This window comes from Sylvia atricapilla, chromosome 3, assembly GCF_009819655.1.
Source record: "Sylvia atricapilla isolate bSylAtr1 chromosome 3, bSylAtr1.pri, whole genome shotgun sequence".
In the NCBI taxonomy this organism is placed as follows: domain Eukaryota; kingdom Metazoa; phylum Chordata; class Aves; order Passeriformes; family Sylviidae; genus Sylvia; species Sylvia atricapilla.
The window spans coordinates 68,674,524-68,699,385 of NC_089142.1; the positions used below are offsets into that span (position 1 = coordinate 68,674,524).

Here is a 24,862-nt window from a genome sequence, read left to right on the forward strand (position 1 = left end):
AAGGTGCTTTATCAAGTTGTTCCAAATAGGGAGGAAACAGCTGGATTGAACATTCCACTCTGGGTGGGAGTGGTTTAAAAACAGAATAAAAACTGCAGTTGCTGTACCTGTCCCTTGCACTGTCACCAGCCTGCCCCAACTCTGGCCTCGAATCTTGCGAAGTTTGAGAGAATTTTACCATAACCATGAACAGGATATGAAATTCAGCAAAATTCACAGAACTGAAAGCCTTGCTTCTAAGAATATAGCCTTAGCATTTTTAAGTGATTATTCCCTTAATTGTTCTAGGTTTGGGGTTTTTTTTAGTTATAACTGAAATAGTGCTATAGTAAATTTCTTTTACGACAAAACTGTGACCTGTAAAGAAATGAGGGAGAGCAACAGAACAGCAAGGAGTCCAGGAGAAAGATCAAAATCAGTACCAAAACTTTTCATTAAGAAAACAGTAGCTCAATCCTAGTTTGAAGTGGTTGAAATTAATTCAGGGATTGATAAAAAGGCACTATAACAGACTTCAAATGCTACCAAAATCAGCTTGTTTCCATTCTGAATGTCTCTTTTTATTTGTAAAGACTAGCATTACAATTGAAAAGGACTCAAAATGGAGTAATGTACACATCATTGGTGTTTCATGATGCAACTGATGGAGTCCCTGAATGGATATTGCTTCAGCTTTGCTTTTAAAAAATAATTTAACAAGAAAATCTTCAACTCCACTATCGATCACAGGTGGCAGAAATGAAAGAAAGAAAAAAAAAAGAAACCAAAATTTCTGTAAAATTTATAACATATATTCATATTGTTGGTTGATGACACTTGTTCCAGATGTACAATAAAGCCCACAACACTTTATTACTATGGATATAATTATTGTGAATGCTTTTTCATGTTGATCAACTTGTTTCTGAAGGTTGTTTTTTGATTGTTTTAAACTTGCATAATAAACATGCAATGAAACATTTCTTGTTAAAGTGGTTTTTTTGCAGTTGTCTTGTAGTCATACAAAGATTTCATAAAGTAGCAGTGTTGTATCAGAGCATTACCAAAATAAGAGCAAAAGCTAAAGAGGAAGGTAAATGTGAAATGAACTTGATGAGAATAACCTAATCTTGTCCTGAGACACTCCAGTCTTATTAAAAACAATGTGCACAATCAAATCCTTCCTCCCAAACCCACCAAAACCACAAAATAAATATTAAATTGGAAGGGAAGACACAAAGAAAAAAATATATATGTCATCATGCACTCATCTTCTGCATAGCTCAACCCACATATAGTAAGGCACTATTTCCCCACAACTTAGTGTCCACAACAATCTTTTATGGTGCTCTGTGAACTACATATAGTTCCTTCCAGGATGATGAAATAAACAGATCAAATGAGTGTTGCTACCATGTCACCCCATGTGTGATCTTTTAGACAAGGGTATCATCTGGCAGTTTCAAAAATAAGCTGTCTCAAGTCTCTACTTGTGTGTGCATGTTATGTATAGGGACATCTTTTGTCTGTGCAAGTGGTTGGTTTGGTTCCAAAGTTGCTGTAATTTTTCAATGTTCTTTACTCCAGTGTTCTCAAAGCAAATACATAAGAAAATAAAAGTGCAGTTGGATCATTAAAAACAGAGCTTTGGTGCTCCAAAATGCACACAGCTTTGGGGATTTAAGAAATCTTTTAGACATTCCCAAAAGAGCTGGGAAATACATGGACAGTTTAGTCCAGAAATCCTCATTTTTGCTTAGTTGAGCTGGTCTTCGTATTGTTTTCGGAAGCAATCACCAGCAGGGAAAAACTCCCAGCACCGTTCTTGATACATTTTCCATACATATGATTCCTGAAAGAAACACAGTTTAAATTATTTAACTTGATTTAATGAGAAATCATCAACCATTATATTTTTCTCTTTTATTTATATATCACTTTCACTTTTTTGATTCTGTGCCAGGTTGTTGAACATCAATCTACAAAATCATGTTAATAATTTTTATTAGTTTAGAACAGCTTTTACTTTTTTGTCACCTGGTCAAAAAGCACTATAGAAATGCAGGGAAGAGACCCAGGTAATTTAGTTCTTCTTGTAGGAAGGAAGAGCACTGTAAAGCTCAATTAATGGTGGCCACAAGAAAAATAGCAGGGTTAGCAGAATATTTTCTGTCAGAAATTTGACAGGATTTCTGCATCAGTCTTTTCAAAACACGTCTACAAAAAATACATAAACTAAAGGGACTTTTATAGTCAATATTTTCTGAGTCAGTAGTGTTTGGTATTTCTTCCTTTCTGATTATTTGTTTGGGTAGGGTTCTGTCTCGAGACATTCCAAAGAATAGTAAAGAATATGTCAGTTCATTTCTATTTTAATAACACCATTTAAATGCGGGTTTTATTATGCAAATTTCATGGCAGAAAGGGCAGATGTCACACCAGTTACAGAATCATAGAATTATTTAGGTTGGAAAAGACCTTTTAGATCATTGAATCCAACCATAAACTACTGCCAAGTCACCACTAAATCATGTTCCTAGAAGTTATGAGTATGAAGTACTCTCAGTTTTCAAACTATCATCTAACTGAATCGAAGTATCAAAATGAATAGTTAGTAGAAATTTGTCTTCAGTGAATACAGTAAGATGGACTGCCAAGAAAACAGAAAGTGCAAATAAAAAAGACTTTTAAAAATCTCAGTTAGCATGAAATTTTCAAATGACAAATGGATGCTCAAAAATAGCAAAGCAAACACATAAAATCGTACTGGACAAGGCTGAGTATTTATGCAAAGAAGGCGATTACAGCACACGTCAGAGTTCAGAAAGAGTTAGTTACATATAGCAAATCATCCTTCTGACCCAAGTCTACAGGGCTTTATATGTGATACTATTCAGTTCTTTTGGGTTTTGATCTGTAACACAGGAACATTTGCTAAGTCAGCTGAAAGACTATCACTAGGAAAGAAAAAGACTGTAAAATTGATGCATTTTCTTAGTGACTTTTAATATACTTAAAGGAAGTTGAAGAAGGCAGCATAACTTTGAAAGAACAGAGAAGAACAAAAAAGAAACCTCCAGAGAAGAGTTCCCATATTTTTCCTTTTAAATATATGCACGAATTCTTTCATTTGGACTTATTCAGGAATGTAGACATAGAAGATTATATGTACATATAATAATAATAATAAAAGACAAAGACTATAAAAAATCAAAAGGGAGAAATGAAGAGTGCTGCTTTCACAGAGTACTTCAATGTTCTGGTTTTTTGGTGGTTTTTTTTTGTTTTGGTTTGGGTTTTTTTTGTTTTGTATATAATATGCACTTATATTTTGTGGAAATAATAATTTAAAAATAAAAGGTTCAGACACTAAAAAAGGAAGGAATAGAAAATGCTACAGAATTAATACTCCCTAACATTAAGCAAACATAGTCTTAAGAATTGCATAGATGAATGAGAACTAAGTTCCATACCATACATGGGGCTATCCATTAGAAAAATCCTAGTTTTTCCAAGCCTGAATGATTTTTACTTTAGAATCAGCTGACATTAATAGAGTTGTTCAACCTACCTGTCCTGTATGCTCAGTTTCATCTTTGTTAATAAGATACATCAGAAAAAACCTACAAGCAAAGAAAGTTTTTATGAGTAGAGTGTTTGGAAACATTTGGCAACCCATGAAGAGATTGAAATTCTTCAGCATATACAGTGATAATGCTGTTCATGGACAAGTTCCAGATTTCTCTCTGGAAATGATAATATTCTGGGACAGATTAAACACTTTCCTGACACTGCTGACATTCACTGTTCAATGAGTAGTATACTAAAATGCATTATAATCAGTTTCACTTACTGTAGTTAGCAACTCAGCCCAAATGAAGATTTTCTAAACTTTCTAATCCAAAAATTAAAACAGACATTTTCATGCCCATGAAAACACACTTGGAAGCAGATAGAAAATTATCATTGGAAATTTATTTTTTTCTTCTTCCCACACTGCATAAAAAAAGCTGAAGATATCTAAGAGATTTCTGTTTTTGAAATTACATGTTGGGGATATTTTAGTAGTGTATACAAGATCAGCATGAGCAGAAAAGAACTTGTAATTTTAAAAAAACCAAAACATTAGTCTTGAGGGTTTGAGCTGACATTTCACAGTGTGATAACTTCAATATTTCCCTCATAAGAGACATTCTCTCCAAACATACGTAAAAGCATAAAATATGATGATGCACTAAAAGAAAAAACCCAATTCCTCAGGATGAGGCACTTTAAAGCAAGCACGTTATAGTATGCTATTTGTTCAGTATTTAATAATGGGAAAAAACCCTGTATGATAGTGCTTTCAATGTATTTTTTTTGCACAACCTGTTTTTCAGGTGGAGGGTTCTTATAGGCATGTTTGACTTGGCAGTCTCATTATCTTGTGTATACTCAGTGACAGTTTAAAAACACAAAGACACAGCCCCACTTCATACTGAGAGCACTAATATAAAATATACTCTGGCACTGGATTTTCATACGTGAGAGGAACAGTGGTTGTAGACCTGATACACTGGCTTTATTTAGTTTATTGGTCACTGGTGCTCTATTTGGATTTTCCAAAGTTGGACCTGATGCCCTTGGTTGATCCCTCCCATCTCTAGCTCCTCACTACAGTTCCCTTACTTCCCTTTGTCCTTGGTTCTCTTAGTCAGCCTCAGCATTTCACACAAAATATTTTGCCCAATGTAAGCTTTTTTGTCTTACTCCTGTGTTTGTTCTCTCTTTCCATCAATCTCCAGGCCAAGTCATACTTCTCCTCTGTACCTTACACACCTCATTCAATTTTACAATTTATGTGGTCTCTGCAGCCACATATCAAGTTCATTTCCACCTACAACCTCATACAAACTTCTTGTGCCATAACCAAGCTGGAAAGCAGCATATGAAACTTGTTAATTCCTTGCTGTCTCTGCCCCAGAATTATACATTCAGAAAGTGTAAGTGCACATCAAAGCCTAACAGTACTGACTATTAATTGCACAAGAGAGATAATCAGGTACCTGTGGAGGCTGCAGGACCATGAGTTAGTGAGGAGTGCATTTTTAGTATACTCACAAATAATTGGCCAAGTTGTGCTCCTGTAGTGTGTGTGTTTCAAAGCCATGAGGCACTGTATCAAAGTAGTCATTTCCTATTCCACAGATAAAGCACTTCGTCTAGAAGAGAGAATACAGAACAATTCAACACTACATGTAACACTTGCTCTGCTTTCAGAAAAGGTAAAAAAAGTAACATTTTTCTTGAAAATGGCAATGCATCATATATAGCATTTACTGAACAAAAAAGGCTTTTCTTTTAATGATTCAAACTGGATACCTGAGTAAAAACACTTGAATAGATGCTTAGCTACCATCAGAATAGCTTCTTACTCTTCAAAAAAATAAATCTTTCCCAGCTCTAAGTGAACAGGTATCAGGAGACAGAATAGTATACAATGGTCACAGATGACTTTTTTTAATGTTAAGCAGCACTTCCACATGGCAATATTTACCTCAATGTTTGTCCAGCTGAAACTGAATATGCTCCAAGGTCACATTACAAAGCACAGCTTTGTACACTTCTTACATGTATATTTCAACAACAGAATAGAAAACCACAAAGTACAAGATACTTTCACATATATATTAGCCAAAGAAAATTATATCTGAGATGAAATGTAACATGACAGTGTTAACATCCTGTGTTAGAAACTGCTAGTTTTAAGTTCCAAAAGACTTAAATAGTCAGACATGCAATTATAATTCCAATTGTATGCTATGACACCATGTACAGGACTGTATTTTCCTCTTAGCTTAAAAAACTACCCACTAGCTAAATTGCATTTTGACTGAAAACACGTACTCATGAAATCTGAAAATAGGTATGGTTCAGCAACTGAGTGTTCTTACCTCCATGTCTTCCTTAACTTGCTCTTGCTGATCTCTTAACTCACCAAAAGCATCAATAATTAAACCTAGAGTTTAAGTTAAAATGATAGTTAATGTTCAAGCACAGAATTGTGACAAAGAATATCTGGAAATCCAGGGATAACATAACTCTGATAAAGAATATTAAATGAGAATCTTCTGCAGAAATAATAGAAGCCAATATACATTGCAAAGACTACAAAACCATAAAGAAAAAAGAACAAGCCAAAGAAACACCAGAAACGTGGCTGGTAGTACTATTTTGAATTATAAAATGGCATAAGCAGACTTTATTTTATTCCCAGTGCTCTAATCTTGACTTAGTACATTAAGACGTATGTGGATTTACAGTGATTAAGGCCCTACTATAGAAAAAATAATACTGTACATTTGACAGAGTTGAGATATTTTAGTAGCATATGCAAGATCAACATGAGCAGAATAGAACTTGTAATTTAAAAGTTATTTAAAAGTTCTGTAGATGCAGAGAGGCCCAGAGCTCCATGCATACTCTCTCAAGATGACTGTCATGTAGTACAAGGTTCTGCTATTAGAGTTCCAACAAAGGCAAGGGATCATTTGAGGGAGATACAGAAAGAAGAAGAAAAAGAACCACAGGCCCTACAGCTCACATTATAAACTACTTATAACCTTCCTTTACTTACTCCAGTGTAAATAAAGATTACACACAATGACTATCTTTACTCTTGTACACAATGCTTGACAGTTAAGGACTTTATTCTTCAGCCACTCACAAAACAAAGAAATGAACCACATGAGATACGCCACTTCAGGGTATAAAAAATTCTGCACCCTCCCTAAGGCTCTTAAAAAAAACCCTGTTGCTTGAGTAAGAGTAATAAACAATTTACCACTCAGCTCGAAGTTGCCTTTTGAATTTTCTCGTAGTGAGAAAGCATCCTTACTGTTGTCAGAATTATCCTAAGTTAGCTGTCAGCTGACAGAAAGCAATGAGGTATTTATGACAGCAAGTGAACCCAGAAAAACTATTTATCAGTTTTTCCAAAACTGAGAATATACTTCTGTTAACTTGTGCAAACTTGAATAAAAAATGACCTTTTGGGCATTCTTGATGATATTTTAAAGGTATAGTATGGAAACCAACAGGGGTTTAAGTACTTCAGGCAAAAACAATAAACATAATTCATGTAAACATAATTGCAAAAAAATTCCAAAATATCCAGATTACAACAGCGAGAAATACTACCAGTCAAATAGTTTCACTGAAATTCCAAAGCTAACTAATGACAGCTAACTTTCCACTGGCATTAACCAGACTTTAGTAAAGCTGTTCAAGCACCTTTTTTACTCTTAGACATTGTTCAAATAGGGAGGCATTATACAAACAAGCAATTTTTACATAAAAAAAGATTTAACTTCTTAAAGCTGTTGTCCAATTTTCACACCACTATTACATATCTGAAGATCTGCCAGATAATCAAGAGAACTTAAGATGCTGGCTGGGGGAATACTGATAGTAGTACTGATTTTGTCCATGAAAGCTCATGTAGGATGGGTTACAATGAAAGACAATTTTAAGTTGTGCCACAAGATTTCTATAGGAGGCTTTTAGAAATGGCAGTGACAAGACAGAAACTGCAGTGACACCAGTATTCTTCCAGCAAAACATTTATTTTGTTTCTATTGATCCAGTTAGAGCCTATAGATTTTATAGAGACTCAGAAGAGCAGTGTACAAGAGTCAGTCGGGTGTGATTTTTCTATATAAATCCGTCCTTCATGATCTGCCCTGCTGTTCTGACTGAATCTTGCATTTGTGATTACCACAGCAGTAAGATCTTTGTACTGCTAAATAATATTTTCAGTCCCACTCTGGATTACAAATGCATACCTTGGATAATTGCAAGCAGGATGACAATCACAAAGAAGAAGAAAGTGATGTCAAAGATAATCCGATAGATTTCATATTCATCTCCTGCTGGATCTTCTATTTCATCACCAATGCCTCCTCCTGCACGTACTCCAACATACATATGAAACATGTAGCACTGGAAAAGACAAAAGAAAGGGATATAAGGGCTGTTTGCAGCTAAAAGCAAAAAATACCCAGAGTTACAAATTCAGTAATTGGTAGAACTGGTCTATGGTCTAGGAGCTATGATATGTCAAGCCATCTTTTTCTCTCCTTTGAGTTTATGCATATTTGTGATGGAGGGAAAATGCTGCTATGCAGCTGAAGCTGCAGTCTGTCATTATGTGGCAGCTCAATAAGGTCAAAAGTTCAACAACCTTCGGTGCTCAGCAGCACCCCATGATTCATGTAAAATCATTTCAGCACTGTAAAATCATTTCAGCACCGTAAATAGGAAATATCACCACCATAGCCATCTCCTTTTCCAATTTCCTAGCTCAAAAGTGAAAGATTTTCTCTGTTTTTAGTATTTCAAATTGAAATTTAAAAGTAAACAACCCTCCTCCCTAAGCCAAAATAAAACAAAAAAAACCACAACCAAGCAAAAATTCTGTGTGAATGCTTGTGCAGACAATGGGCTAATGATTGAAAATGTCTGAGAATAAGACTTTGAAACTATGATATGAAAAGTAGTATAATAAGTCTGTCAGTACAGTTGCCTGGGATGCTGAGAATAAAAAATTTCCAATTTTATCATGTTATAATTTAAGAGAAAATTATTGTATCACTCTCTAGAGGTCTAGAGTAGGGAATCTGATTTTTCTTTAAGGAGCTTTGCAAACTACAGGTCAAGAGTTCTCATCCTCTATCAAAAAATAGTGATGACAACAACCAACTCCTAAAACCTAACCATACAAAAAATCCATTCTTCTATTTCTATGCCATGGTCCCCAAAATCCCTTCCATAAGAAATTGATATAGTACCATACAATGCTGAGTGACCCCTGCCTGAGAAATCTAAGTTTCTAGAGATAGTTTATATATACTCCAAGATTGAAAGGTAATAATTAACTTAATGAGTGAATGTAGTGTTACTTATTGAAAAAGTTTGGGCTTTTTATTTCTAAAAAAAATAAATATGTATATTCATTCTCTTTTAAATCCCATTTCAAGTCTTAGTGTTTTAAAAAGAGACAACCCTGATTTCACAGCATATCACATGTTAATCTAACTCATTCCTGTACAATATTATAGCCTTGTGGTATGTGTATTTTCAGAGAATTACAGAGCAGGTCAGGTCAGGGTGACTTCATGAGGTCTCTACTCCAAGCAGGGCCCATTATAACCTCAGAAAAAAATTGGTTTAGGCTTTATCCAAGTCAGTTCATTACAACTTCCTAAGGATGGAAACTACAACAACCTCTCTGAGCAATGTGATCCATTGCTTGGCTTCCCTCAGTCAGAACACATTTTTCTGCTTTATGTCCACAGTCTCCTGCCATGCACTTCCTGTTTAGAGCATGGATTTGTCTTCCCAATACTATTTCTGCAGACACTGGCAGCTGCTCTTACACACCATCCCCCATAAGACTTTCTTTCCTTTAGGCCAAACAACCCCAGTTCCCTCTGCCTTTCTTCCCGCAGCAAGTGCTCCAGCACCTGACAATTCAACAGCCCTTCACTGATCCGTGTTCCAGTTTATCTGATTTTGTTGTGCTCAAACCAGAAAAAAATATAGACATACTACTCTGCTTCAACAGTTGGCTATTTATTTGGCTTTCAAATGTTGTAGAGTCCCTGGAAAAGATGCATATTGCATAGCATACTGAAATACATTTAACTGGTGTACATGATTGGTTTTGAAGAGATATCAAGGGAAACATTCTTTTTGGTTTAAGCTCTGCCTAGCACCCATAACTCCAAAGCCTGGCACTTCTGTAGTTAGTACAAAATAATTTAAGGCAGTTCTGAACACAGTAGTTACTGAATTGCCTATTAACGATAACAATGGCAATTCATGCTAAGGGAAACTGATGGATTTCAAAGCTCAAACAAAAGTTTAAATATTTGCATCACTTATGAAAATGCTTCCCTATAACTGACCCTCCTCCTGAATGACCTGTCAAATTTCAAGATTCAGGAGTGCTGCACTTTATGCAGCTCAGCTTCACAGCTTGTAGTTGTTTTGCATTTTTTGGACAATTATAGCAAAGTATAGTACCACATTTCTTCTATTCCTTTATAGATGAGTTTGTTGAGCATACACAAGATCTATTTGTTGAGGATGTCCATCATATTTATCCCTTTCCTTTCAACTGCAATCTTTCCTGCCTGCTGGCTAATGATATGACTGTACGAATACCAATTAACAAGAAGATCAGGAAAAAAACACCACAGCTTAAAAATAAAAAAAAAAAAAAAAAAAAAAAAAGGCAAATAAGACTCACTGTTAGCATATCATCACATTTCATGTCTGGCATATCACCATCTTCACTCTTGTTGTAGAACTTGCGGAAAAAATTAAATGCCACTACTGTGTACAAGTATACCACTACTGCCAGTAATCCCACTGTGAGGACAAGCTGGAAGACAAAATTACAGAATGGGTGTAACACCACTAAATATTGTAAATAATCTTTTCTTAAAAAAAAAAAAAAAAAGAAAAACAAAAAAGACAACTAACTATAAACTGTACATACTAGCAGCAGGAAAACTTTTAGGGTTTATATATTTTTGTAATACAGAGTAATATATCTGCATAGTCTCATGAAAAGATTATGCGTTTCATTTTATTTTGATCACAGACTATGTACCGGAAACAATTATAAAGACAAATCTTGTGCATAGATACACAGTGAAACAAATCCATTAGAATCATATACAATGCCCATAGTCAGATTAAAAATCTGAAAATTCACTACCTAATAGCAATATTACTATCACCAAGTATATAATTATTTGAAATACAGTTATCTACTAATTTTATAGAAAAGCAACTTTTCTACATGCATGAAATCACATGTTTAAAAAAACCTTGTTCCTAATATTTTAGTATCTTAGAAAAGCAGCAACAAGTACTCAACTGCTCAACTGCAGCATCTTTCAGATTTCACTCTGAGTTTAATGGGAAGCAGCTGAGAGGGAGCTTCAGTATCCTGTAAATTGCTATTTCACCTGTGTAGCTCTCAGCTCTAAAACGTTTCTTGTAAATAATGCCCCCTTAAGTCATAGGGAATTTGCTAAAGCTTCAGGACTGTTTTTAGAAGGGAGAATACTTTTCCTTTGGCTTACAAATCCCATTGTCTAGTTTCCTCATCAATTCAAGTTCTGGAGTTCATAATGAAAGAACATTTCTGTTGGCAAGCTGCAGAACACGTGACTCAAGTAATGAAGTGATCTTTCCTGTGTACTCCTTAAGTAAAAAAAGCTGAGAAGAGAGGACAGTTGATACCTGTTTGCCATTGTGGGTAACTGATGACAGGATAGTTCGTAAGGTCTTGAATCCCATGGCGATGTCCAGGAGATGAGCAGCAAAGAAAAAATTGTTGTAATGGCCAAGGACTGACATGGTCATGTACCATGCCAGATAAAGGAAAGACTAACAGAAAAAACAAAAACATTCAAAATAAAATTATGGCTTTCATCTTTAACTTAATTCAAAACAATAAGGAAAAGTAGAAATTTCTCAAATATGCTTTTCTTTAAATAGAAAACAGTTCTTTTTAAACAGAGAATTTCCTAGATATTGTTGAGAATTTTCTATTCATGCAACAATATGAAATCCTCAAATACAAAGTCAACAAGATACATTAGGCAAAATCAAGAAATTCAGAATTTTTGTATAAAAACTAATTTTGAAATTCTTAAAACCTTTTTTGTAAATGTCTCTACTGGAAAAATGTTTTTTCTAATTTAAATTACTTTTTAATAATTTCTAGATAATTACATTAAGACACTAATGATCAAAGTTAGTAAATGACAACTATAGGACTCTGCAAGCAACGAAATGAATTTAATAATTAATCTGAGCTACAAAAACTCCTATTGAAACATGTAAGTATTATTTAAGCAATCACAAATGTTAATTCCATCTGATCCTCTATCAATTAATTTTTATTTAACTTAAAAACCCGCTTTTATAAGAGAAATTATACTCCATTTCTTAAAAAAATACTAGTCCCAAACAAACACTGTTTAGAGATCATGTTGTCTCTAGACCTGAAGGCTTACTGTTTCCATTTTTCCTGAATACCTTCAGATTACACTTTCATTTTCCATCTGTCCTAGTTCCAAAATAATTTTCCCCAACTGTTTTTCTTACCGTAAATTAAGTAATTATGCAAACCATAATTGTAAGACTGAAAAATCATATGATGACTGACTTTTTAAACTGCATTTTAACATACTTGTTTATCTCTCCTTGTTTTTCTTTTCTTTTTAAGACTCCCTTTTTCAAATTATTGAAATAATTTGTGCCATTCTGTGACACATCTTACTACTGGTTTCAGTGATACAACTTTTGCACTTCCAGATACTTTAACTATATTGATCTGACTGTGCTCCAGGAATATTCAAGTCTTCATAATATTTATGAACAATAGGAAAAATAGTAATTATCGTTCATACAGTCAGTTTTGTAATTCTACAGAAGAGTGCTTTCTTATTGCTTCTAATGAAGCATATCAGAAAGAGAGAAGGAATTGACTGTGGTTCTATTAACTACTACCAATGTTAACTGTGAAAATAGTTTGACAATGTCTCCTTAGCTTTCAAGATTTACTTCTTGTAGTAAAATAAATGTAATCCAGAGTATTTCACACCTCTTGTTGAAGCACTTTGCATTCATACGTTCATATTTCAATTTAGAGCATGAATATATACATATATGTATATACTGAGAAACTTACATTATCAGTGAAAACAACTCCTAATTTCCACATCTGATACTTAACATCAATGGAATTTAGCCTGTAAAATATAAAAAATATATTGCATTTTATAGGAAAACACAAGTGGAAAACATGAAACACAATCTATAGGAAGTATATTGTCACATAACAGGAGACAACAGCTGATCAATTTCTCCAAAAGCTGAAACACATCAGAACCTTGTTCTAATTCACACTTTTACTAATGCTGATTGATTTCTGAAATGTTATCATGCATACAAACTGTCTTTAAGATCCTTGGAGAAAATAATATTTTCTTTTAAATGACTGAAATAGTTGGTCAAAAAAGGTAACCGAATTTGCACCCTAAAAAGCCAATTCTTTACCTTAGTTATTACAGCATACCTTGAGTGACACAACTGGATGACATTAAAGATAGACAAATTTAGATGAGGTGAATCTCAGAGCTTGTTCAGAAAATTGACCCATTTTTCTAAAGATATAAGGAAAATTATAAATGAAAATATGATCATGCCTACCAGTCAAAGAATTTTTATATAGGCACTTAGGAAAACCTTCTACTAATGTAACTGTTTTGTATTATAGAAAGAAACCAATCAGATAAAAACATTCTTTATTAATTGTCAACTAGGTAGGAAATACCCTTTTCATTGCACTGAGTCAAAATTTTGTGCTAAGCACTGAACATCAACAGGTGATACTTCATCGAGGATGGTGCCACGTGACCATTACAAAAAAGAAAGCATTGAACCACAACAAAACAATGAGTTATAGGTGCCTGTAAGCTTTCTGTGTGTCTTGAAGACAGAGCACAGAACAGATTATTATTCTGAGGCATCCTACACAAAAGCTCTGCAAGGATCCCACTAGGCTTAAGATTCCCAAGTAAATAATCAAAGGAAGAGGTACTTTACATCAGCATTGATAAGGGCAAAGGTTTGAAATTGAGATTCCTACATGGGCATCATTCCTTTCAATGGACCAGGCTGAGAATTTGGACATTAACAGTGACTATGCCTGCCTCTCAACCACAACAGCTGAAGCCCATAACCACCTGCAGTTATGCACTTCTACTTAAACAAACAGGCACATCCACACTTTTGTATATCCTGTAGTGCCATCATAGCAAGTATAAATCTTGAGACTTCAGGTGTAAAAACTACTGCAAGTAAAATTCCTTACTTTTTCACTAGCCATTATGGCATGAGATAGACTGTTGCTTGAGGAAAAACTCGACTAGTTTCCCAGGAACAATTTTGTTCTCTGAGATACTACATTTCTAAAAATACGGTTATCCACTCCAGAATCTTTTGAAAACCTAGACTATTGTTTCTCATGGCAAGGAAGAATAAGACTTTTTAAATTCTTCCACATTCTGAGGCCAACTGCATTCGTGGTTTGTACACTTCACATTTAGGATATGGTTTAACTTCTCACCAACCTATAAAAACTTCAGATCTTCCAGGAAAAAAATTATTAACAACTTTTCTATTCTCGAATGTGGAAGAATTCTTCTACCATGTGAGTATTTGACAGAAGCCCTGCTTATTTTCCAAATTAGCCCTATGTCACCACCTGCTGTAGATGCTTGAGCCTTATCAGCCTCTTCTATTGAATCTGATTAAACTAATTATCACAGAAACAAAAGCAGTTAGAAAGGTAAAGGAGCAGGGAAATAATACTAATGATGGCACCTCTGAAAATTAATTTTCATGTTTGTGTCTTCAATATTATTTTCTCAAATATACTACATCCATGATGCATCTAATTTAACACCATCCACCCTAAAGAAGAAACTAATTCAATTGAAAAACAGCACCACTGTCTCAATCTCAATGTGGAAAGTTTAATTGTCTTTACTGTCTAATCAACAGAAGAGCTCCAACTCCATCATGCTTCTAAGCTGGTTATAGTTAAATAATACTGCAACATATTTAAATAATTGTATTACTATTAAAGTATTTATACATTTAAACAAATACACTTTAAAAATATTCCAGGCTGCAACAATGAGCTGGATGGCTCTTCATGAGTCAGTAAAATGCAGATTTTTTTAATGCAGTATATCACTGAAACAGGCAGAAGCTTTTGAAGAAGCATGGCCGCTTGCAAGTAGAGTGCTTTAAACCCCTTTTAAAAAGACAGATGCAAACCAAAGGGTAAGAAAAGGTAGGAGGCTAGGGGTCAAAGAGGCCTGTTCACTTGTATTAAAGATGAAAATGCTACACAGTGCTTCTCTTCTGTGCTGTGAGGCACAAGTGTCTGGTCTGGCCTCAGCCTGCACCACTTCCTCCTGGCACAGGCAGAAGCACCAGAGCTGCAACCTGCACCAGGTCACACCATTCTCTATTTCCTTCCCAAAGTACTGCAGTAAGAGGTCAGTTCCAATGCTTTTCCCACCTCCCTCTTCACTGCATGGTAAATATATGTCAAATTTGGAATCTGGAATATGTGCAAGTTTTAGTAGCTTCATTAGCATTCATTTTTGACACTCTTAAAAAGTGGATAGATGTAACTTCCTGAAGAATATATATTTTTAATGCAACTGGTTCTGCAAATTTTTATAATGTTTTTTATTTTCCTGCAACATATTAATCTGTTATGAGTATGGAATGATTCTTCCAGGGAGAACATGAAAGATGGATGAGGTCATAAATTTAACTGTATATAACATGGAGGAGATATTAGAGATATTAAAAAGGCATCCTACAGACATGACTCTTAAACTAAATTTTTCATCAGGTTTCTCCAACTGCTTCATTCTGGTCTGTTTTTTCAAGTTTATTTGCAGAAACACTATTTAAATATTTTTCCCTCATATGATTATGAGCACACAGGGAAAGGAAAGTAGTTGTATTTTGTTTTAATACCAATAATAAAAGTAGTAGGTTTTTTTCCTAAACTCAAGCACGGGTACTATTATAATCTAGCAAACAGTGTGGAAGAAAGCATTCTGGAAAGTACTTCTGCCACAATATTAAATTTTGTGTAGTACTGAAATGCCACAGAGACCTTGAGCCTTTACACTGCACCTGATTGTTCAGACAGACTCCTGGTTTACTAATATCCATCTTTTATAAAGATGGATAAAAGAGCCATCCTTACAAAATCAGCTCTTGTTTCAATGCAATTCTAATCTGCCAGCAGTCTCACTGCCTACTTCTCATAATCCTTGTGCACCCATAGATAAAATGTTGCTTTTAGAGGGAACTTTAAATAAACCCTTACATCAGAATCTCTGTAGCATTAAAATTCCATCTGTTAAAATATGTTCTATCTAGTTGAATACCTTTTTTATAACACAGAACTAGAAAAAACATTTTTTGCAGGGCTTTATAAAAGCTGAGGATGCCTCTACAAAGGAGAATTTACTACTCTGGGTGTCTAGCAGCTTCTCTTTATTTCTGTCTCCCAAATGATAAATAAATGCATAGTTTAGAGAAAACAAATTATAAAAGGATGTGAAGATTATTCATCCAATTCCCAGATTTTAGCAGGCACTAGCACCTAAATTTATTCCATCATTTATCATCAGAACACACAGTGCCATTTTTGCCCATTCTTTCCAGCTGAGCTGAACTGAGAACTTAAAAAGGAGATTCCAGCCCAGTTGTAATGACACTGTGAAAAGAGTGGGAATGTGATGTACTCAAGCAGCTGTGCACTGAACTAAATCTTCATACTTAAAAAAACAGAGTAAGCCTGCATATACATTGTCTATAATTAAATAAATCTACTATATTATTCAACATAGGAATTTATTTCTAATGCAAATTCACATAAATGAGCAACAGATGTTTTGTCTGAATTACAAACCTTGAATGCTTGATTTTAATTTACAGACACTCCCCCCCCCCCCCAAAAAAGAAACAAATAAAAAACCCCAATCACAAACAAACTGTAGGCAAATGCTTACACAGCAGAAAAGGAGCTATCCTTCTTTGGTTTCTTCTTTTCTCGAGCATCACTAAAATCAAGAGCAGCTTTGTCCATTCCTAGTAATTCACTGATCCTGTCACGGCCATAGAACTCACCATATTTATCCATTACCTAAAGTTAAAAGGAATATTCAAAAATATTATCAGTGGGGTAGATCAGCAGTTATTTGGCTGGATCTGAAGACAAGAGGTTTAACATACAAGGAGCCTGAAAACAGTGCTTCATGACTACAGATAACATTGTGATCTCAGGATCTTGAACACACCAGACTTAGAGCAAAAAATTATTTTCAGTGATGTTAAACTAGCCCCTATCTCTTTCCAACAAAATTTAATATGTTTCATAAGTTATTTTGCCAGAAATAAACATTTAATTGTTTCATTCTGACTGAACACAGCTTCTTCCTAAATATTCTCTCTTCTCATTTTAAAAGGAATAGTCAAAAAATTACAAATTTTTCTATAAAAACATCATAACTCTGTGACTCCCGAAAGCGAAGAGGTATTTTGCCAGCTTTCTAATAGGAAACACTTTAAGTATTTAATAATATTTTTGCAGATTTTTAGAGAAGCTTTTTTTTGTAACAAGCCTGAACACAGTGCTTCATGATACAGATAATTTTGTAGACTGGAGAATAAAATACAAATATATATAAAAGATGACATTCATTGCAAAATAGTATATTTAAAGGCAGTTAAATCATACAGCACAGTTCCTCAGCCAAAGCTAAAGTACCAAATCTTCACACAACTTAAAACCATACTCCTTTCCTTTTGATTTGAGCCTTCATTGACCAACGACATTGATGGAAGCAATGTACTTTCTCAAGCACACTGTGAGAACTACTGCTTCCCCTACTGCTACAGACAGGTAGAAATCTGTGTACAACAACCTAAAACATGAAAAAAAAAAACATTTTCCACAGGGAAAAAAAACCCAAAAAACAAAACAAAACAAAACAAAAAAACCCACCACAATTCAAAGATTTTTTTTTTTTTTTTTTGGTCAGGCTTACCTAAGACTGTTACAAAGCAGAAGAGCTAAGAGTATTAAAAATGAGATTTTTCCAAAAGTATGATACAAGAGTGGCATTAAAGTGCGAAGGAGGGGTAAATCTGATCCAATTACATGCACACCCTCTTTTTCAGCTGTGACTAAATGCAGTAGAAAGATTATTTTTGCTGTAACCTATTGTACAAACATTAGACCTCTTAAGAGCAAGCTGAGAGAACATTTAAAATAGCATTTGTAAGAAATGAGCTTCTGCAATCCCTCCTTAGAAAGGACAATTTTTGAGAGAGAGGTCATTAGCCAATGAAATACAAGCTCACCTGCACACCCACAAAGGAGCCCAGAGACACAAAGCTTGGGGGAGAGTACAAAGAATGCCTTGCCCAGCAGGTCCCAGGGCCATCAGCCCATTGAAGACCCATTTCCTTGAGCCTAGGGGACTACAGTGGCACAGTGGCAGGCAAGACCTCAACTAGGGATTCACAGTGAATGGTTGCTCTGCCTAGTCCCTCCCAGGGTGGTCCCAGGAGAGCGTCAGACCAAATCTGAAACTCATCAAAATGGGTAAAATGAGTCACTGGTAAAAACTCTCCAGATCACCTGTCAGACTAAGAGGATTACTGCCAAGGGATGCATACACTAAGCATCCCATAAATGGGATGTTATCGGATGTTACAGGGAGAAAGCAAAGATGAAGAAAGGGATGGATTTAGTTGACTTGGGGAAGAAAAACCATGGGAAAATAGAGAGGTAAGGGACAAAAAAGGCCAGTGCATGTATATACCTTTCAGATAGTTATAGTTGCCAGATTATGCCCTGTGCCTAAGTATCTCAGTCTGTCCTGTCTTCTTATTAATTACTTTTTAACCTTCTGTTGGGTGAGGGACACCATTCTTTGCATATGGAGGAGAATACATAAATACAGACAATATATTTTACATAATTTGCTTTATATATTCAAGCGCACACAAAATTCTCCATTTAATTTCATGAATGTATTTGAATTCCTGTTTTATACAAAATCTGTATGTAGAAAGAGTTTGAAATATATTAAAAAATAGCTGTAAAAATGCGGTAAGGAATTCTGCATATTTTAAAATTATAGATATGAAAATCTACACTGAATCAAAGTTGTATTTCAAAGAAGTGTAGTCCACATTCCTCCAAAGATGAACAGAAATGTGCATTAGAATTTTATTTTAACCTCATAAATATTTTCAAAAATAATCCTTACCTTTCTTTTCACAAACTTGTCCCAATAGTTATTTGGAAAAGACCTGAAAAACACAGATAAACAAGATTATATTTTAGACAAATGCATGCCAGTTCTGTTTCTAAGAGTCTCCATGTGGTGGCTATCACCAGTTAGTCACTTGTGAACCCTCTGGAGCGAAAGTTGCCAAATGGTGTTCAGCCTACCCTGTAAGTGTGAGAAGCACAGCACAGCCAATGCCTGCAGACAGGGTTCTGGAGCAGCTATATCCCACACACAGTCCCACTAGGCAGAGAAACAGAACTTTAAATATGTGATGCAAAGCACAGATCGCTCTTGAACTGATAGCAATGCACAACCATCATCACTGTCCTTGCCAAAGGAAAAGTTCCCGTTTCTTTTTTCTTTTATGAAGAGAAATAATTTTAAGGCAAAGATTTGGGAATGCGTAAGATTAAGCAGTAATAGTAATAGTGATAGTAAACACTAACCTTGCAGGTGCCTGAAAAATTTGTATATCCTTCCTAGAAATTTATCCCTAATAACTGTTTATTTCAGACAATATGGATGATAAGAATGTAATTGTGGAAATAGAAGAACAATTACTTGCAGGGCTATAATGAAACAAAGTAAAAACTCACTGTGTGTTGATAACAAGTCTATCCCACTGTCCCTTAATATCATCTTCTGATGGCTGCTCAGTTATATACAGCCCATCAAATTCCAATTTCCTTGCCACTTCCTTTTCTCTCTTAAAAATAACCAGTGGAACCTGCAGTTGAGAAAGAAAATACAGGAATTGGGTAAAATGCACTGATATGTCTGCAAACTTTAAGAAAAGCTGGTTGTTTAGAAGAAATAAGTATCAAAACTGAAGAAACTAAAAATAGTACTTCAAAAAATTAAAAGACTTAACAATTCCCCAGAACACAGAAAAGGTATTGATGCACTAGGATCAGGTCATTCAGATAATTAAACTACACTGTACTAAACGGTTGTAAATAGATGGTCAAAACATCTGATGAGGGATCCTTCAATTTGAAACAGTTTTTCAGTGCTCTGAAAGGATTAGATATAGTCAAGTCAAAGAGAGCTAAAATATTTTTTTAATCCATAGAAATTCTAGTTCAAATATATATTTTGGGATGATATTTTTGGATTTAATTTTGATACCCAGAGATGTTAGAGGCTCCTTTTATTTGATAATAATTTTTGAGGCTTCACAGTGGGAAACCAAGTGTTTCACTGCAAGGAGAAAAGACTGTAAGGAACAACAAAAAAAGAATTGTCAGCAGCTGAGACACCTAGACAGGCATTACCTACAATTCTCTTTCATCAGCTGGATGACTTTAAAAGTACATTTCAAGAAGGCAGATGTAAATAGTGGTGAAAGTCGAGAGGATTTTTCTAAGAAACCAGATCTCTTAGAAAGAGATTTCTAAGAAATCTCTTCCCAAAAAGAAGTAAACTCTACTCCTTACTGGAACTATTTCGCAGGTCCCCAAAATGCACCCACCTTGCACTACCCACCTTGACTGTAATAGTAGTCAAGAGTGGACATGAGTATACTGAAATAGTAATAATGAAAATCAAGACTACACAAACAACATGGTGATTACATTAGATACAATAAAAAAGAGTTCCAACATCATTTTCAGATTGCTAAATGAGAAAAAATGTAATGGATTTCATGCTAAACAATATTTAGAAGCAAACTAATCACACACAGGCTTGTAGATCAGAAGATTTTTGACATAAAGATCTCCAAAATAGAGACTGAAATCATATTTGGACTGTATTTTGGTTTCGGAATTGGAAAGAATGCAAATAATTAAAAAAATATTGATAATAATGATTTTTCCTTCTAGTCAGAGAATAAATGTTTAAAAAGTAGCATAAAATTCATATCAGAAACAAACAAATATGAGGTGGGAGAAAAAAACATCTCAAAAACTAGAAACCTAAGCTTTCATGCTGCATGGCAACCAATGTTGTAGAGATACTTACAGTAGAGACGAAAATCAACACTAAAAGTAGTAATATGATTAACATATTAACATTGCACACAAATGCATACTGTGTCTTTTGGAACAGAATAAATTATTAGTCATTAAAAGAGGAAAAGAAAAATATTAAGGACCACATAAGACCTTAATAAAGATAGAAGGACAAATGAGCATCTGGGTCTTATCAAGGGTCCATTTAATTTAGCACTATCATGCACTTTGACTTACAGCTTTTACTTTGAAAGTATGTAAAAATGGGGGAAGTATATGTCAGATATACTTCTCCCAGCTCCAGAGATTTACAACATTTGGGTTTTTTAAACCACAATCAGCATTTTGCCAATGGAAATGGCATATTTAGCTTTCATATCTCTAACAGAGACCTTCTCCAAGATATTCCTTTACAAAATGCTTGGGCTTCTCCAAAACACTACCAGCAGAGCGTGTCTGTATGAACAGCAGGCATTTTATGGAGTCAAATAGGCAGCAGCAGTAGTCCAAAATGTTGCATTCTTTTCAAATGACCTAACTGATGGACCAGTACTGCAGCATCTAAAACTCTCACCCGCCTTGTGTGCATTTACACCTCATCTTCAATAGTCACAAGCAGCTTCTGAAGCAGGTTACTGCTGTCACTGTCTGCCTGACAGCAAATCAGACTCTGGCCTACAGCTTCCTGAACAGACACATCACCCAACCAACACTTTCTGTGTTCATTACACTAGCAAAACAGATTTCTTTACACAGCACCTCAAGCTGCTTAAGCAGGTTGACTTTGTTCTAATTATACTGCTAGACAGATAAAGAAGTTTAGATCTAGAAAAATAGAGGGTTTTTCTTTCTTACTTTCAAACAATAATACCCTATGATGCAGAAGAATGAGATGACTGTGTGTAGGATGGCCAAAATCCTCAGTGTAGGCTCCATGTAGCCACTGCTTTCTTCCAGGACATAATGCACTGCAATGACTCTTTCATCATCGCTTTCCAGGATGTTCAACTTGGTATTTTCACCATCAGATACCACAGGAAGTTCCTTTTCTTCTGTCACAGCAGATGTAGAGACCTGTTTAAAACACTTAATATTGCAGCTGTATTCCTTTGATAGGAGTTTTACAGTACCACAAGCTAAGTAACTGAGATGTAAAAATGATACCAAGAAAAATATAACTATAAAGAAACGTGAAACAAAGAATTTTTTTTGCACAAAAATGTCCACAAAGAATACCTTAGCAAGACCTTTTCGTCTTGTTACACCAGTCTGTGATGTGCTTTTTTTTTTTTTTCTCTCTCTTTTTTTCAGTGTCAATTCATGTTACCAAATTTGGTCCATGATGAATTTTATCACTTCAAATTCAAAAAAGGGCACAACCCTCTTAGAAGAGCTCCCTGAAACTATCATCACGGCTCTCTGCCAGAAAATTATTCAAGTCCAACAACTCTAGAGTTGCATTAATGATACTAAAAGTCTTGACAAAATCAGTAATATTCTAGGCAGCTTAAGATGATGTAACTCCTAGCTGTACATTACCCTTTCAGGAGATCATTATGGCACAAGAAAACATCTCAACTGACATGGATTAGTTTAAGTCACCTATGAAGGCTCAGCTTGGCTGGTTCACTGTAATGGTAAATGGAGCATCTAAGGCAAGGGTGTGTCTCTTAGCCTGTTGCCTTTGTCCCAGCACAGTGCTCTGTTAATAGCTCTTTGTGTACTGGAAATCTATTTTTACTTTATTTCAGCTGTCACCATGTTAGATTTCTGAACTTGTAGGATGAAGCAGGTATTTAACCTGCTAGTCATTACCTTAGCATATTGACTCCAAAATCCAGACATTTTCCAATGTGCCGCTTGAAAAGTAATATTTCGAGAAATTTACCTTATAGAAAAGAAGGATAAAGTTGATGGCAAAAGCAACAAATAACGCCAACATCCTCATGTTGTAAAAGTTCCGTGCAAAGTAATTCTGAAAAGAGAACAGAACATAAATATACTCTGCCTAATAAATATTCAGCCATCATTAGTAAGTTGCTGCTGAAAGGATTTTTTTGTTTTGTTTTTTTTTTTCTTATGGAACTTTTCAATAAAATTATAAATACTAAAAAAACCCAAACCAACAAATATTTTGAGTGATGTACAAGTTCTCTCCTACTCTACATGTGCAATAATGAAGAAAGGTCCTTTCATTTCACTCCATTCACAAAGGATGAAGGATTTCTAATTGCCTCTTACATCTTTTCCATTGTCCTCTCAGTACATTTGGAGACAGAGACATCTCATATAAGAGTAATGTAACAACAATATAGAAGTCCCTATCCTCCCTGTAGTTCAATATTCACACATACAGCAAATCGATACTTTTACCAAAAAATAACAACTCTGCATGTAAGTTTATCTTAAATATTTTCTATTTCAAAATCAACTGCATTTTTATTAGTTCAGCAGAAATTTATGTGTGACCTGAGTACCATGACTAGAAAGCTTTTCTGACATTCTGATGGTAGAACTGCAGAAATGTACCTTTTCCCTTTCTGACTACTCACAAACCTTTACAGCACACATTTTGAATGCTTTAACACTCCAACAGGAATTCTGCCATTTTTCAGCTGCAATCATAGATGACTATTAGTGAAATACAAAATGAGACAATTAGAAAAAAAATAAGCTAAATTCCCATTACTGCAACGTGACTAGCCTAAAAATGTATCTCAGTTCAAAAGCCAAATTTAAACACCTATTTTCTTAATATGATTTTGACTGCAGTTTTGTAGTTTTGCTATGTTCTCATGCTAGAAGTAGGCCATCCCTACACAACTACATACTATATACATAGCAAAGATGTATTTCTTTTTGATTTGTGTTTCACTCTAGCCTCATAGAATAGGAATGGAATATCCTAGCTAATAAAAGCATGTATTTTAAGCAGTTATGGTGCAAATGTTATCTGATATTTTACTGAGAGACTCTCAGATGAAGTTCTACATTTTCACCAAGTCTTATTTTCTACAGATTTTGAAAAGCTTGATAAATACTAACTTGTTATTTCACCAAAAAAAAAAATAAATCTTTGACATCTTTTTTTATCTGCTTCAGGTTAAGCATTGTATCTTAGTTGATTGTTTTTATAAGAGAGCTTGTAATTTCCCAAAGGTGTCTCTCAGGGAAGGATAAATTCTACTGTCTCCCTAAATACTGTAAAAATTCAGGAATTTTGCTCCCCGAAAAATGCATGGATGTTTTCCAGTGATGCACAAGCATCACTGAATGTCTAGGTTTGGGACAATAATTGCCTTTCTAAGAATTAATTTCGTGTATACTAAGTTTTTGTGTGTTTCTTTTCTCTAACATTCCCATTAAACCTTTGCTTCATGTGCTTTTTATGGACAATGGTGGATAGAAAAATGTGGTCCAACAGATTTGTCTTTACTTTACATTGTTAGAATATGAACACGTCTCTGCCAACAGCTAAACATGTGAGCTAGAGAACAGCTTACCAGAAGCTTCTGCTGGTATGCAATGATATTCTTCCAGAAAACTGATTCCTGAACTTCTGGTTCTCCGTATCTGTGTGTATGCATTTGCCTTAATTTCTGTTTCCCTTTGTCTTCTTTGGTTTTCTCTTCTTTTTCTCCATCTTCACCTCTTAGGATACAAATGAAGGTGAAACAATACGTCAAATTAATAAAACTGGTAATTAAAATCACACCCTGAAATAGGCTATTGCATCTCTTAATGAGGCTTAAGTAGCCATGACTCATGCAGTTCATGCACATGGCAAATATCCCTCTTCAGTCCAAAGTGCTGGCAGGGGTGACAGTCTGGTTAAGACTACACATGGACTTACTGGTTCAGCACCCTGAAGTGGGAGTGCCAGCTGGCAGAGACAGGTAATCAAAACTCTGCCAACCTTGCTATCAGAGGTTCTTCATAATCGTGCAGCTGATTCTTGCAGTGACAAAA

At 34.9% G+C, this 24,862-nt stretch overlaps 1 protein-coding gene across 3 annotated transcripts in view; it reads right to left on the reverse strand.

Annotated features, from left to right (window-relative positions):
- Positions 1-535: 535 nt before the first annotated feature.
- Positions 536-24,862, reverse strand: part of RYR2 (ryanodine receptor 2) — a 378,658-nt gene continuing 354,331 nt past the window's right edge. For all 3 annotated transcript variants that reach the window (XM_066315680.1, XM_066315679.1, XM_066315678.1), the window contains 14 exons: positions 24,397-24,544; positions 22,782-22,868; positions 21,749-21,967; positions 19,538-19,668; positions 18,918-18,960; positions 16,650-16,783; positions 12,731-12,791; positions 11,275-11,421; positions 10,271-10,405; positions 7,803-7,959; positions 5,913-5,977; positions 5,080-5,180; positions 3,551-3,602; positions 536-1,831 (listed from right to left, as the gene is read on the reverse strand). In XM_066315680.1, coding sequence (XP_066171777.1) covers positions 1,736-1,831; positions 3,551-3,602; positions 5,080-5,180; positions 5,913-5,977; positions 7,803-7,959; positions 10,271-10,405; positions 11,275-11,421; positions 12,731-12,791; positions 16,650-16,783; positions 18,918-18,960; positions 19,538-19,668; positions 21,749-21,967; positions 22,782-22,868; positions 24,397-24,544 — 1,576 coding nt within the window. In that variant the 3' untranslated portion in view covers positions 536-1,735. The remainder of the gene's footprint in view (positions 1,832-3,550; positions 3,603-5,079; positions 5,181-5,912; positions 5,978-7,802; positions 7,960-10,270; positions 10,406-11,274; positions 11,422-12,730; positions 12,792-16,649; positions 16,784-18,917; positions 18,961-19,537; positions 19,669-21,748; positions 21,968-22,781; positions 22,869-24,396; positions 24,545-24,862) is intronic.